At 56.5% G+C, this 13,743-nt stretch overlaps 1 protein-coding gene across 3 annotated transcripts in view; it reads left to right on the top strand.

The window, feature by feature from the left end:
• SZT2 (SZT2 subunit of KICSTOR complex) overlaps positions 1-13,743 on the top strand; it is a 77,737-nt gene that overhangs the window by 30,851 nt on the left and 33,143 nt on the right. For 2 of the 3 annotated variants that reach the window (XM_036754612.1, XM_036754610.1), the window contains exons 14-35: positions 639-753; positions 1,205-1,413; positions 5,530-5,745; positions 5,835-5,913; positions 6,731-6,825; positions 6,979-7,147; positions 7,238-7,352; positions 7,438-7,551; positions 7,864-8,031; positions 8,120-8,184; positions 8,327-8,423; positions 8,995-9,159; positions 9,394-9,598; positions 9,865-9,980; positions 10,074-10,290; positions 12,203-12,338; positions 12,427-12,519; positions 12,658-12,739; positions 12,832-13,119; positions 13,203-13,344; positions 13,429-13,536; positions 13,615-13,678. In XM_036754612.1, the coding sequence (XP_036610507.1) occupies positions 639-753; positions 1,205-1,413; positions 5,530-5,745; positions 5,835-5,913; positions 6,731-6,825; positions 6,979-7,147; positions 7,238-7,352; positions 7,438-7,551; positions 7,864-8,031; positions 8,120-8,184; positions 8,327-8,423; positions 8,995-9,159; positions 9,394-9,598; positions 9,865-9,980; positions 10,074-10,290; positions 12,203-12,338; positions 12,427-12,519; positions 12,658-12,739; positions 12,832-13,119; positions 13,203-13,344; positions 13,429-13,536; positions 13,615-13,678 (3,058 nt within the window). The remainder of the gene's footprint in view (positions 1-638; positions 754-1,204; positions 1,414-5,529; positions 5,746-5,834; positions 5,914-6,730; positions 6,826-6,978; positions 7,148-7,237; positions 7,353-7,437; positions 7,552-7,863; positions 8,032-8,119; positions 8,185-8,326; positions 8,424-8,994; positions 9,160-9,393; positions 9,599-9,864; positions 9,981-10,073; positions 10,291-12,202; positions 12,339-12,426; positions 12,520-12,657; positions 12,740-12,831; positions 13,120-13,202; positions 13,345-13,428; positions 13,537-13,614; positions 13,679-13,743) is intronic. The other variant, XM_036754611.1, reaches the window with a different exon arrangement.

Raw genomic sequence — 13,743 nt, 5'->3', positions numbered from 1 at the left:
CAAAAAACATTTTAACCAGACTCTTCTCCATGGAGGGCAGTGGGACTACCATGTTTGGACCCTAAATTCTTTCAGAGAAGGCAGACATGGCACTAAAGAAAAGATAGAAAAAGCAGTCAGATTGGTCCAAGAGTGTACATAGAGGAAATCTCTGTTGGGAGTAGTCAATATACAAGGTATCTGAAGGAGGCGAAGATGTCAAAGGTAAAGCCCTCAGATTTCTTTAGTACCTTAGGGATTGCCAAGAGAACAAACATGTGCAGATGGATGGGTGGTGGGGCAAGGTTGGCATGAAGAGGATGAGGACGGTATAGCTCTGTGTGTATGTGTGTGTGTGTGTGTGTGTGTGTGCGTGTGTGAGAGAGAGAGAGAGAGAGACGCGGACCAAATACTGTGAGATGAAGACAGCATTGAGTTGTCTTCCTGTTCCATTGGGTGGGGTCTTGCCACGGGATGCCCACATGCCGCCCACTGACCCCGCCCTTTTGCTGTTGAGTACTTCAGGGTCTCTCATCTGCAGCCTGAATCTCCCATTTGCGTTGATCCCTAAACTTTCTCTCTCCTGTGACTTCTCCTACCTGCCCTACTGACCGACCCTCTATTTACACCACCCCTGCTAACATCCCATATCTCCATAGTGCCCCAGACCTGCCCCCTTCCTCCTTCTACATGGTCCGAATCATCTCCAAAGCTCCGTGCATGGTGCTCAGACTTGGTTTTCCCATTGGCACACCAGCCCGATTACGCAATAAGGTGAGGTCGTGAGGCCTGGGGGGTAGATTGGGTTGGAATACAGTTAATCTAAACATTCCCTTTGGCCCCCTTCTGGGAAGGCAGTGACCTTAGAGGCACAGGGAGGGAGGTGTAGGACGGAGGACACTTGCCCCTCACATGGCTTCCCTTCCACTCCTCCCTGCCCCCACCCCCACCCCGCCATACCTCCTCTCTAAGCTCCCTGGATCCAAGGTGGGTGGGACACAGGATTTGGAGGTAACAGAGCTGGGTGGGAATCCTGAATCTGCCGCTTACTGCTCTTATTTACTGTAAGTCCTTTCTTCTCTCTGGGCCTTAGTTTCTTTATCTGTAAAATGAAGGGGTTGGACTCAGTGACTTTCAGCCAGCCCTAGAACTAGAATTCCTTGATCCTCTGACCATCACTGAGGGAAAAGGGTATGACCCTTTATTCTTGGATTCGGGTCCCCAGATTGTGGATGAGCTGCGGGAGGAGATCTTGAAGCTGCGCTTCCCCCACCGGGTGCAGAGCAAGGAGGCCACCCCCAAGGTGAAGCGGAAAGGGCTGGGGGCAGGCAGCTCCCCCTCCAAATCTCCACCACTCCTTGGGCCTCAGCCTACCCTGTCTGATCGGCCCTGCCTGATAGTCCTGCAGAAGCCCCTGGACAAGCTGCTGATCAGGTCAGATAGGTCTGAGGGAGGTGTCTAATGGAGGGAGGGGCTCTGTGGGGTCTAGAGGAGATAGGGTGCTGAGCGGCCTGGTGGATATGGTGGGCATCAGAAGGAGAGACTGAGGGATCTGGGGAGACTGAAGGGAGAGATCCTACTGATGCCAGCCTCCAGTCTCAGGACCTTTGTACAGAGAACCTCAGTAAGATGGTGCTGCGTGGCTAGCAACGCCCCCTTCTTAAAATGCTCCTGACCCTTCCCTTCTCCCCCACCTCCTTCCATGAATCCTCCCACTTTCTCCTGAACAAAAGTTCCTTTCATGTTGGGGCTCCTCCTGCCTCTCTCTTGGTAGCTGGCTCTTAGGGAGTCCGTTCACCCCTAGAGGACTCTGCGCTCTGGACTCCCACTGCTGCAGGGGCTGGGCCTTTGTTCCCCACTGTCTCTTCTAGCTGCTGCCGTTCCTGGGCAACCCCCTCCTTCATCTTTCTGCTGCCCTGTCCAAATGCTGCCCATCCCCAGCTTCCAGGTTGACTGTCTAGATCATTTGTCCTCGTGTCTTTTCTCCCAGCCCACTGCCCCTGCTTGGACCTCCCTGTTTTCCCTTTGGAGTCATGATCCTGCACCCTGTATGCTTCCCTCGGTGCTTAAACACTGACCCCTGACTCTTGTCCTGTTGATCTTTTTGCCTTGCCAAACCCCAGCCTAGAGAGCCTCTCCTCCTTGAGTGATCCCAGGGCTGCTGGATGGAGCTCCCATTGGGGAGACTCTCGATGCTCACAGCAGCCCCTTTGGCCTTCCTGGCCTCAACAGAGCTTGTCTTTCCTTGAATCTCTCACCTCCGTGTGTGCACATGGTGTCCCATGATTGAATATAAGCTTGAGGATAGGGGGCTGCCCTTTCATTTTTGCTTTTGTATCCCCCTGTGCCAGGCATGGATCCTGACATAGTAGGCAGGGGCTTATTAAATGCTTGCTGATTGATGGATGCTTTATTGATAGAGACCATCTCTGACTCCCATTTCTGCTGCTCTAGATCCCTCCATCTCCTCTTCCATTGGCCTTGGAAGAGGAGGTGGCCCTTCCCTTTGGCCAGGCCCACTCTGCACCCATGGACCTCCTCCAGGAAATGCCCTGGTGATCACTGACTCTCCTGGTCCACAGGCTTCACTGCTGCCTGCAAACAAACCCAGGTCTTCCCTGGTCTCAAGAACTCCTTCATTTGTTCCTGCTATCGTCTCAGGTCATCATCTCACGTCTTTCTTCCCCTTCTTGGGCCACTTCCTGGGAAAAACTCCCCAGAAACAACAACTGTATACATGTGGCTGCTTCTTCCTTTCCTCTCACTCATTTTCTCTACTCTTTACAGTCTGACTTCTTACCTCCTCACTAAGCAGCTACTGCTCTCTTCAGAATTCCCAAAGATTTCCTCATGGCCAAATCTGTTGGTCAGTCAGTCAATGCTTATTAAGCTCCTACTATGTGCTGGGCATTGCCTTATGCACTGGGGCTTCAAAGAAAGGTCAAAGACTGTCCCTGCTCTTAGAGAGCTTAGTGTAATGGGTGTGATGCCCTGAATACGACTACATGAATACAGACAAACTAGAAGCTGGAGACAGTCAGTGCAGGGAAGACTTCCTTTAGGAGCGGAGTGGGAAGGAAGCCGGGGGCGGCGACGAGGAGGGAGAGCCGTCCAGGCAAGGGCCCAGGCCGTGATAGTGCTTGCCATTCTAGGCCTCAGGCAGCCCTTGTTCTTGCTGAGTACTCGCTCTTTCCTGATAGTCTTTCTCTCCTGGGATCTTCTCATTTTCCTACTTGCTCAACCACTCCTTCACACACTCGTATCCATCCTGCCCACTAAGCAGGGGCATCTCCAGGGCTCTCTCGGGGACCCTCTTCCCTTCTCTTTATCTGCTCTTCAGGTGATCTCATCACTTCCCATGGCTTGGTTCGATCATTCGACAAACATTTATTACACACCTACTGTATGCCAGGCACTGTACTGGGTGTTGGGTATACAAGACAGAAAAGAAGCAGTCCCTGCCCTCAGGGAGCTTACTGGGGGACCAGTGTGTAGAAACAGAAATAAAAGGGAAGCAAATCAAGGGAATACAAAGTCACTTGGGGGCGGGGCCCTGGGAGCCGAGGGAATCAAGAGAACCCCCCCAAAGACACTAGCGTTGGAGCTGAGCTTTGAGAGAGCTAGGGACTGCAAAAGGCTGAAGGAAGGGGGGAGGGCATTCCAGGCATCGGGACAGCCTGGGCAAAGGTCCGGAGGTGAGACCAGGAAAGTCATATAGTAGGGATAACAAGACCAGTTGACTGTCCTGCAGAGTGTGCAGGTGTGAGTGATCTATAATCATTTGGGGAAGATAGAAGGGGGTTAGATTGTAAAAGGCCTTAAATGCTCAACAGGGATTTGAATTTTATTTTAGAGGTATTAGAGAGCCCCTGGAGATCTCTGAACTCCTGCAGAGTGACACAGTCACATTGAGTGAATCCCTCTGGAAGTTGTGCGGAGGATGCTCAGAGTGGTCAGAGATTGGAGACAATCGCACCATCTAGGGGAGGGGTAGAGTCAAGATGGTGGCCCGAGGAGTGCAGAGAAGGAACATATGTGAGACGTGTTGGGAAGGTGGAATACACAGGGTTGGCTAAGAGATTAGATGTGGGGAATGAGTGGGGGTGAGGAGTTAAGGGCCAGGCTGGGACGTGAAGCCTGAGCGGCACTGACAGTGGGAAGGGGTAGGTGAGGGGTTCAGTTTTAGACACGTTTAAGGTGGAAGGTGCAGTAGGCAGGAGAGAGCTGGAGGCTGGACTTCCAGATTTAGGAGTCATCTTTCTAGAGGGAATAATTGAGCCCATGGAAACGGGTGAGGATTGAGAAGAGCCTGTGAGATGATGCAATCAGGAGACCCCTGGTGACCTGGGAGAGCTGTGTCCTTGAGCAACGAGCTGGGCAGTGCATTGGTTGGGGAATGAGCCAGAGGACAGGAAGGAGAGGCAGCCAGGGTGAACTTTTTCTAGTTGTTTATCTAGAGGAGGGACAGATGCAGACCAATAGGTGGGGAGATGGGGAGGTCCAGAGGGAGCTTATGGGCAGCAAGGACAGGATCAAGAGGGGGGAGAGGTGGTGATGGGCTCATGTGTGCAGATGTGGGGGTCTGGAGGGGCCACCTTCACAGAGACTACAGGGAAGGAGGATATAGAGAGCAAGGTAGAGAGCAGAACCGCAGAGCTCCTCATCCTGAAAGGAGAACAATTGGTGGGGGGATCCCATTTGTGGCTGGGGCGGAACAAAGGTCACAGGAGTTGATGGACTGGCAGGCCTGGGTGTCAGAGGGCCAGCACCTCGAATGTTGGATCCCCTCAGATTGGAACAGTTGGGGTGGGGAGGAAGAGCCTGTGAACCATGTACTGGAACTCCAGAAGAGAGGAGGTAACGTACATTATCAAAAGTAGTTTTGAGTTTGCTCCCCTCCTCTATTCTAAGAAGCCTCGTCAAGCGGGAGGGATCCCCGCGGGGGCCTCGTGCCTTGCCCTGCCTTGGGCCCATCGCCCTGTCAGCAGGCGAAGAACGTACTCTGCCGTTGGCCACAACCTTGATTGGGGTTCCCAAGTCTGTCCACAGTATTTGTCTTTCCCACGGTGCTCTTGTGTCAGCTTCCTTCGCTCAGCGGCGGTTCAGACTGCCCGCCATTTTCTGAAATTTCTCTTTACTCATTTCTTACAGTGTGGTAACATTCTGTTACATTCGTGTGCCGTCCTTTGTTAACCGTCCCCCAGCTGACGGGCACCCTCTTGGGCTCCAGTCATTTTCTTGTTTCCTTTTAAACCTCCTTTTGGAATTAGGAAGTACGCTGCCTACAGCAGTGAAGGTGCTGAGATGTTTTTTTGGATTGGATCTGAGGCAAGATGGATGGCTCTGAAGGAGGGGGCCTGAGGGAGGCCGACATTTAGAGACAGTAGCCTCAACGTAGGGGAGTAGCTTGGAGGGGGGGGCACCAAAGGCCTCATCTGAGAGGCGGAAGCCTCGGCCCTAAGGGGACCTAGAGAGAGAGCTGCACTCAGGCATCGGGAGGGGCAGCTCTTGGGGAGATGGGCAGCAATTGCTCGGGTCCCTGATGCGCAGGTATGAGAAGCTGCCCCTGGATTACCGTGCGCCCTTCATGCTGACCCTGGAGCCTCCAGGACCATTGCCCCTGGTATCTGGGCGCTCAGCCTCCTCCAGCCTGGCCTCCCTGTCACGCTACCTCTATCATCAGCGATGGGTTTGGACCGTCCAGCCCGCCTTGGCCCCTGTCCTGCCTCTCAGCGCTGTTGCTCAGCTGCTTTCCACACTCACCGAGTAAGTGCTGTGGCCTTGGCACGCTCCTCCCCAGGTTTCCTCAACACTGTCGATTCCCCATTTCTGACTCAGTCTCTTCTTGGCTCCAGAGTCCGTCTGGCCGAAGGTTTCCATTTTGCCTCCAGTGGGGAAGGGATCATCACGATGGTCCTGGAGCTTCCAATCCAGGTATCTTCTCTTCATACCATCCCCAAGGAGCCCCCACTGCCTCCATGCCCCTCCCCCCAACCCCCACACAGGAGTCACTTAAACCTCAGTTCCTGAGTGATGCCCCTCCCAGCTTGAGGTAACTCCTCTGCCTCCAGTACCCAGGGAAGTGTCTCCAAGCCCCTGCTACTTCCTTCCCACTCTCCCACTGCCCCCATGCCATGGCCTACCCTGGGAGCTCTGCACTCCTAGTCCTGCCTAACTTCATCTTAGCTACCCTTTCCTTTTCCTTTGACACTGAGGGTGGGTTTCTTAGTGGAGCATTATGTGCCCAGTGCCCAAGCCCTGCCATCTCTTGCTGGCATGCCGATGGTCTGGTACAGCTTCTGGGCCGGCCAGCCTGACTGCTGTCCCCGGAGTCCCTAGGGCATATGACTCCTGCCACAAGAAGGCTATCTGTGGTACAGACTAGCTCCCCCTCTCCTTTGCTAAGGCCTGGGCTTGGGATCTGCTGAGGCTGCCAGCCCCTTCTCTCTGGACCAGTCGATGGTCCAGCCACAGCTCTTAACCTCTTTCCCCTGTCCTCAAGGCCTGCCGTGTGGTATCCCCCACCCCCACCCCAGCTCCTGGCAGGTGTTGATCATAAACCTCTCCTCTCCTGTCCTCAGGCACAGGATGGCACATGTGGCATTTCAGGCTTTGCAGGGCTCCTGCTGTGCCACAGGGACCCATCCCATCCTTCCCAGCAGGAGCATTTCAGCCCTGAGCTGAGCTCCAGCAGAAGCGGGGTGGCAGGGGGTTTCGTTTGTGTCTCTCATGTCCCTGTCCCTGCTGACAGAGTGAGTCTCCTGGAGTGACGGGAGGAAGCGAGACCCCCACGTGCATTGTCCAGTATCTCCTCTTTCCTCCTCATTCCACCTCTACCAAGGACAGGTGAGCCTGGAACCCAGGGATGCCCCCTGCTTGATACCTGCCTGTGTGGCCCAGATAGACACTCCCAGCGAAGGGTTGGGTGCCCTCTGTGCCCTCTCTCTGTGGCACCTGGGACCCATTCCCCTGCTGGGGCTGAGGGCCTTCCCTTGGCAGCTTTTCTACAGATGATGACAACGACGCAGAAGGGGAGGCCCTGGAAGGGGATTCTGAGCTGAACCTGGTCACTGAGGTCTGGGTGGAGCCCCAGTGTGGGCGCGTGGGCTCAGGCCCTGAGGGCTGCAGGAATCTCCGCGGCCTGACCTACCCTGAGATTCCCCGTGCGGTGAGTCCCAAGCCCCATTGCCTTGGAGCTGGCCTTAGGCGTGGTTAGGGCAGGGCCCTGAACGCCACTTCTGTGCTCCCAACTTTGCAGCTCTTCCCCAGGGACGCCGCCTGCGTCGGCTCCATGCTCAGCTTCGAATACCTGAGCCATCTCTGCCAGAGCAAAGAGTGGAACCCCCCACCTCCTGAGCCCAGGGCTCCTGATGGTCAGTGCTGGCAGCAAGGCTGGGAGGGAGCTTCCTGGTACCTGCGCAGGGCTGTCTCTGAAGCCCTCCCCCATCCCCATCACAGGACGTGACATGGTGGGAGGCCTCTGTGTCCATGAGATCCCATTTCGTTTTGACCTGATGCAGCTGCTGCTGAGGTGCCAGCGGATGCAGACATCCTTTGTCCTGCTTACCAGAGGTGGCTCATCCAGGACCCTCCAGGCTGGCGGAGGGAGGGCAGTGTGGGATGCCGGGCAGGGCTTCAGAGGGCCCTGTGGGTGGGGAGAGGCACTGGTCCTCAGGGGGTCCCACAGGGAAGAGGGCAGGTCCTCGGGGGTCCTATGGGAGAGTGGGCAGGGCCTCAGGGGGTCCTATGGGAGGGTGGGCAGGGCCTCAGGAGTTCCTATGGAGGGAGGGCAGGGCTTCAGGGGGTTCTATGGCAGGGCCAGTGTTGGAGAGGGCATGGGGAGGGGGCGGAGACTGGGTTTTGAGCAGATTCTGTTCTGGGCAGAGGCTGAAGGCCCCAGTCCTGAGGCCCACTGTCCTGCCAACGAGACTCTGCTAGGCCTGCTGCATCGCTGCTTGGGGCAGGAGCTGAGTGACCGTGAGCTCCTTCTTTCCGCTACTGACCAGAAGACCTTTCTGAGCCAGGTGCTACAGTGGGGAGTCCCAGGCCCAGGTGAGACCATCTTGACCCCCAGTTACTATCCCTCTGACTAAAGCCCTGGCCTGGCCTCCCACCAACACAAGCATTGTCCTTCTTTTAGAGGTGCATCCCTCGGTAAGCTCTGGGAGCCTGGAACCCCAAGGCCGCACAGGCAGCTCTCAGGATGTGAGTAACTTTGTGGTCACACCTCTGGTCAGTCTGTATTCTCTTCCCTGGGCCTCCTTCTGAGGCTGGCTGGGGCAGGGAGGGGGAGGACAGACTAGTATCTGCCTTCTTGTAAGGGCCTGCTCCCTTGGCCTCCACACAGCCTCCTGCAGACACTTCACCCCTTCAGTGGCGCTGCTACGGCCGGCTCGTGACGCCACAGCACGTGCTCCTCACCTTCCTCCCAAGCACCCTCACAGGTATGGCCTTGCTGTCCCCCACAGCTGCTGATGGGAACTTCGTCCCCCACCCAGCTGCTTCCCACTCAGTGCCCTAGCTCTTGAACTGGGGAGGAGCAGGGATATCCATACACTTGCTGGGCTGCCTTGGGAGGTGGTGAGGTCCCCGTCACTGGAGGTCATGGAGCAGAAGCAGATCTAGAGGGGGCTCTCGTTCACTCCAGGGCAGGGTAGAAGCCACTGGGGCTGCAGAGTCCCTAGGGGTTCCTCCTGAAGAAAATCATTTGTGTTTGAGGGATCAGAACTTAATTCTGTCTAGAGAGTATGCCCTTCCTTTTGGCCATAGCCATGAACTCCTGGAACCTCCCACCCCCTGAAACCTTTGATGGTTATTTTTGCCAAATCCTAGGGGGCCACCCAGCTAGTTACTGTCCCCGCCTTCCCTCTTAGCCCCCAGATGGCCGATATTGTTCTGGCTCTGGCTCTTGTGGGCCCAGCTTTTCCTCAGCATTCCCCAAGGGGACCAGAAGCAGTCCCTGTGCCCCTGAATTCTTTGACATTTCAGTTCTCCTTTCTCTCTGCACGCACTCAGATGTCCAACGACTAGTGGCTTGTGGTCTCGGCCGGCCCCCTCAGGAAGAGATGAGGCCTGCATTGGGAGAGTGGAATACCATCTCCAGCCCTGAGGACTTAAGAGGAGGGGTTCAGAAGGAGACCACGGCCCTGATCCCTGCCCTCAGCGTAACCCCTGCCAGCGGTAAGGCCTCTCCTGTGGGTCAGGGGAAAGGGCAGTGTAGGGCCCAGTGGGGACTGATGGGACATGGAAACAGTCATTATCATTCACTAAGCTCCTGCTGGGTCCCAAGGCCCAGTGCTAGGGGACATATTTCCAAAGATTGAAGCAAACTGAAGAGTCTAACAGGCAGAGAATGGAGCTAAAGGGATTTGGAGTAGAGCATAGTGATGATGCCTCTCTTCCTGTTCCCTATAGACAAAGCCCAGGATCAGGGGGAGCTCTCTCTGCCTCCTGGAAAGGACCCCCAGGCCTGGCCTGGGCATCAGGCCTCCCAGGCTGAGGGCGGGGAGGGGTCACGTTCCCGCTGCCCAGTCTTTGTCTACAGCTGCTCGCTGGATGCGCTGAGAGAGCAGGTGGTCAGCACGCAGCCCTGCAGGGCTCCCCAAGACCTCACCCTCACGTGAGTGGCTCCCCCTCCCCCCAATTCTGTGACATTTGTGCAGGGGACAGATGGACAAGTGACAGGGGAATGAGGTTGGATGGATGGATGAGTGGACAGATGAGATGAACAGATGGCATGAGATGGGTGGGTGGGTGGATGGATGGATGGCCGGATGAATGGACAAATGGTCTGGAAGCATTTGCAGATGAGAGTCTGAGGGTAGGGACTGGGGGGAACCAGACATGTTGCATGAATCTCTTGAGGCCTGCACTCTTCCCCTCCAGATCTCAATTCCTCGAGCATCCCTCCTCTACGTCCACCTGGCTGGACCCCAAGTTTAAGGAAGTGGCCGATCACTGTGCGCTACTTCAGGAGCACGCCCAACGTTGCTATGTCCGAGGTGAGCAGTGGGGCAGGGGTTGATTGGGGCAGCCTGATTCTATGTCCCTGGGGTAGGGACTGTGCCACTTGACATCTCATTTGCCCCTCTCAGGCCTGTTCCGCAGCCTCCAACAGGCCCAGGCCGTGAGCTCCCAGGACCTCCTGGTAGCTATGGACGCCTGTGAGGAGCTGCTGCAGGAGGTGGACATCACGCCGTTCCTGCTGGCGCTTTGTGGCCATGCTCACGGGCTACCCCAGGGACCTGGGAGCTCTAGCCTGGAGGAGGGCTCTGAGTCTCGCGATAGGGCGGTCCTGGCCTCAGAGCTGAGGTGAGGCCAGCCCCCAACCCCCAGCCCCTGCTCAGGGGGATTCCCAGCTCAACTCCTTCTGTCCATGAGGCCTTGGGAGGCTCCTTCCCTCCTGGGCCTGCTTCCTCCTCTTGAACAGTGGAGGAATTGGGCGCAGTCACCTGCCAGTGCCTTCTAGCCCTGAGTACCTTGACCTCATGAGCCAGTGACCTCTGCTTTGGAAATCAGGGAGGCCCTGCCCTTGGGACTGACCTTGGCTTAGCACCAGGTTGAACCAGCCAAGGGTGGGGTAGGATGAGGATCCCAGGCCTCCTACTGACCGCTGGGGCGGGGCAGGGGGCACTGACCACCTGGGCCAGAGGCACGAGAAGCTCTTGGCATGTGTAGAGAATGAGTCAGTAGGAATGAAGTCCATCCTGGACTAGGAGCTTGGAAGAGTCACAGTTTGGATGAGCAGGCCATAGGCAGCTAGGAAGGCCTGGGTTCAAATCCTGTCTCAGAAGCTAACTGTGCTATTCTGGGCAAGTCATATGACCTCCCTGGGTCTCACTTTCCTCATCTGTAAAACGGAGACGGTAACAGTGCTTCCTTGCCAAGGTTCTCTGGAGATGAGATGAGACGCTTTGCAATTCTTAAGGTCCTGTACACATGGTAGCTGTTACTGTTGTCGTTATTAGGTCAGATATAGTTTCTGTCCTTGGAAAATGGGGGATGGGGAGGGGAGGACACATTTCCTTGTGATGGGAATACAAGAACTCTGTATCCTGAGTGATCCAGACCGTGATGCTGCTTAGAACCTGAGGGAGAGACAGAGAGCCTGCTAGGGGAGGGTTAAATGCTTGCTCCGTGCCGGGCACTGTGCCGGGTACTGGTGATAGAGAGGCAAAAGACCATCTCTGCCCCCAAGGAGCTTGTGAGCTAAAGGAGGCAACAGCAGGCAGACAGCTCCGTGCAGACAAGATCGACACAGGACAAGGGGAGGGGGGCGGTAATCGACAGAGGCTTCCTGTAGAAGGTGGGCTTTTAGCTACAGCCACAAGGAAGCCAGGGAAGCCAAAGGCAGACATGAGGAAAGAAAGCCTCCCAGGCAGGGGGCACAGCCAGGGAAAAGGCCCAGAGCTGGGAGATGCAGGACTGTGTGGAGAACAGCTAGGAGGCCTTGTCCCTGGCTCACAGTCTGCGAGTGGAACAAAGGACCATAAAGATAGCACAGGGCTTGGAACGCCAAACAGAGCGTTTTAGAATTGATCCATGAGAGTTTATTGTGTAGGGAAGCTTCATGGTCGGTCCGGCACTTGAGGAAAATCCATGGTCTGGAGTGGGGAGAGACTCAAGGCAGGCAGAACCCCCCAGCTGCTCTTGCAGGGGTCGTAGGAGAGGTGACGGGCCCCTCTCCAGAGATGGGGTCAGTGGGAACCAGGCAAATTGGGTCTAGTGAGTGAGAGGCTGTGGAAGCAAAAAGGACATCTAGGCTGTCAGCCTGGGTGGCTGGGAGGATGCCAGTGCCCTCAGCAGGAGGGGGGAGGAGGAATTTAGCTGGGCATGTTGAATTTGAGATTTGTGTGCCCTTGAGTTCTTGATGTCTAAGAAGCAGTTGGAGATGCCAGGCTGGGTAACTAGATCTGAGAATCATCTGCTTAGTGACTATCGTTAAGACCGTGGGTGCTGATGAGAGCCCCAGGGAGAATTGTCTGCAGGGAGGAGAAGAGAGGTTAAAGGTCCTGATGTAGAGGGTAGAGCCGAGAAGGATTGGTCAGATAGAAAGGAGAACCAGGAGAGAGAAGAAGAAGGTAAGGACAGGGTTGGGGGGCAGGGGGAGCCAGGCCTGGCCAGCATACAGGCTTGTGCAGCCTCTGGACCCCCTCTGCTGACAGGCAGGTCTGGCCCTGGCCAAAAAGAGCTGCCTGGTCTGACCTCTCATTCTTGACCACAGTGCAGAGGCAGAGGATCCCAGCGAGCCCGAAACCCAGCGCATACAAGGCCCTGGAGCTCTGGGGCCTGAGCTCCTGCTTTCCGAGGTCTGCCAGCTGTCAGGTGGGGCCCACGACCAGCTGCACGGCATCATTCAGGTGGGCCCCGGGGCTGGCTGGGGGAGCAGAGGCAGCTGCCGAGGCCCAGCTCAGGGTCCTCATCCCTGTGTGCCCTCCTTCTCAACAGGAGAAGTTCTTGGAGATCAGTCGCCTGCACTTCCGAGCTGTGCCCTCTAACCCCCACTATTTTTTCTACTGCCCACCCTCCAGCAAACGCGAGGTGAGGCCTGCACCCTGCTGTCTGTGCTCCCCCCTTGTCTGCCCATTCTTTCTGCCCTCCCTCCAGCACCCTCCCTAACCTCCACATTCTGTGTCCTCCCTACCCTGTTCCCCAGTAACCTTCTGTACCTTCTCGCAGCAGGATGAGAGCGCTCGGGATGCCCTGGACAGGAAAGTCAGTGACCTGGAGCTTTCAGAGGCTGAGCCAGCAGGCGATGAAGGTGAGCGCTTGATGTGAGGTGGCTGGGCAGGAAGAAGCATGTTCTGCTGTCACCTTGTGCTTCAGTCGTAGCCACCTGACCCCTGTCCCTAGGAGAGGTGTCCGGTGGCTGCATCGCCACAGAGAGCGACCCAGAGCTGGAGGTAGAATATCGGGATAGCCGGGATCCTGAGCTGGAGCCTCCAGACTCCACGTCACTGTCTGACGAGGATACCATGAACCCAGATGAGGACTCCTTTAGTGTCCTGGGGGATGATGCTGCCCTGGGCCCTGAGGGCACCGCCCAGGATCTGCCCCCTCTCTTCCTGCACCTGACGTGCTCTGTGCGCCTCCGAGGGCAGCATGACTCTGTGCCTGTGCACACACTGCCCACCTGCCTAGGTGAGCTTCTCTACCACCCCCTGCCCCGACCAAGGCCCGGAGTCTCCAGAGGTTCCAACCCTTTTTGCTTCCTCCCTCTCCAGGTCAGGTCTTGACATCTCTGGAGAGCCTGCCCCTGGAGAGTCGCCTGGCCTTGCAGGACCTTAGCGTGACCCTGGATGTCTTCATCCTCACCCTGCCCCTGGAGGTGGAGCTGCCTCCAGCCTCAGACCCCCAACACCACAGGTCAGGCATGCCCGAGGCTCCGAGGGTCTTCTGGAGCTCCTGGGCTCTCAGACAGCACTCATCAGCTCCCTCCTCCTCCCCCAGGTCTGTCTCAGAGAGCAGCACTTCTTTCGCTCGGTCTCCTGGGCGCCCTTCTTCCCTGCGCTCTGACGACAGCCTGGGGCCCCCGCTACCCCCACCAGATATAGAGAGGTAGGATTCCCAGAGGCTTGAGCCCCCAACCCTTGTCTTCTCTGATCCATGCTAACCCTGGCCTCCTCCCCTATCCAGGCAGCCGGGGCTGTGCAGCCTCCCCTTACCCCACAGGCAGGCGATTGAGACCACCATGAGTGAGGTAAGGCTATTGTCCTGGCCCTGATTCAGTGACCCTGTGTGGGGCTGGGGAGATGGGACTCCGCG

The sequence above is a fragment of the Trichosurus vulpecula genome, chromosome 4, assembly GCF_011100635.1.
Source record: "Trichosurus vulpecula isolate mTriVul1 chromosome 4, mTriVul1.pri, whole genome shotgun sequence".
NCBI classification, from domain to species: Eukaryota; Metazoa; Chordata; class Mammalia; order Diprotodontia; family Phalangeridae; genus Trichosurus; species Trichosurus vulpecula.
This window is presented reverse-complemented; position numbering and strand designations above follow the sequence as displayed.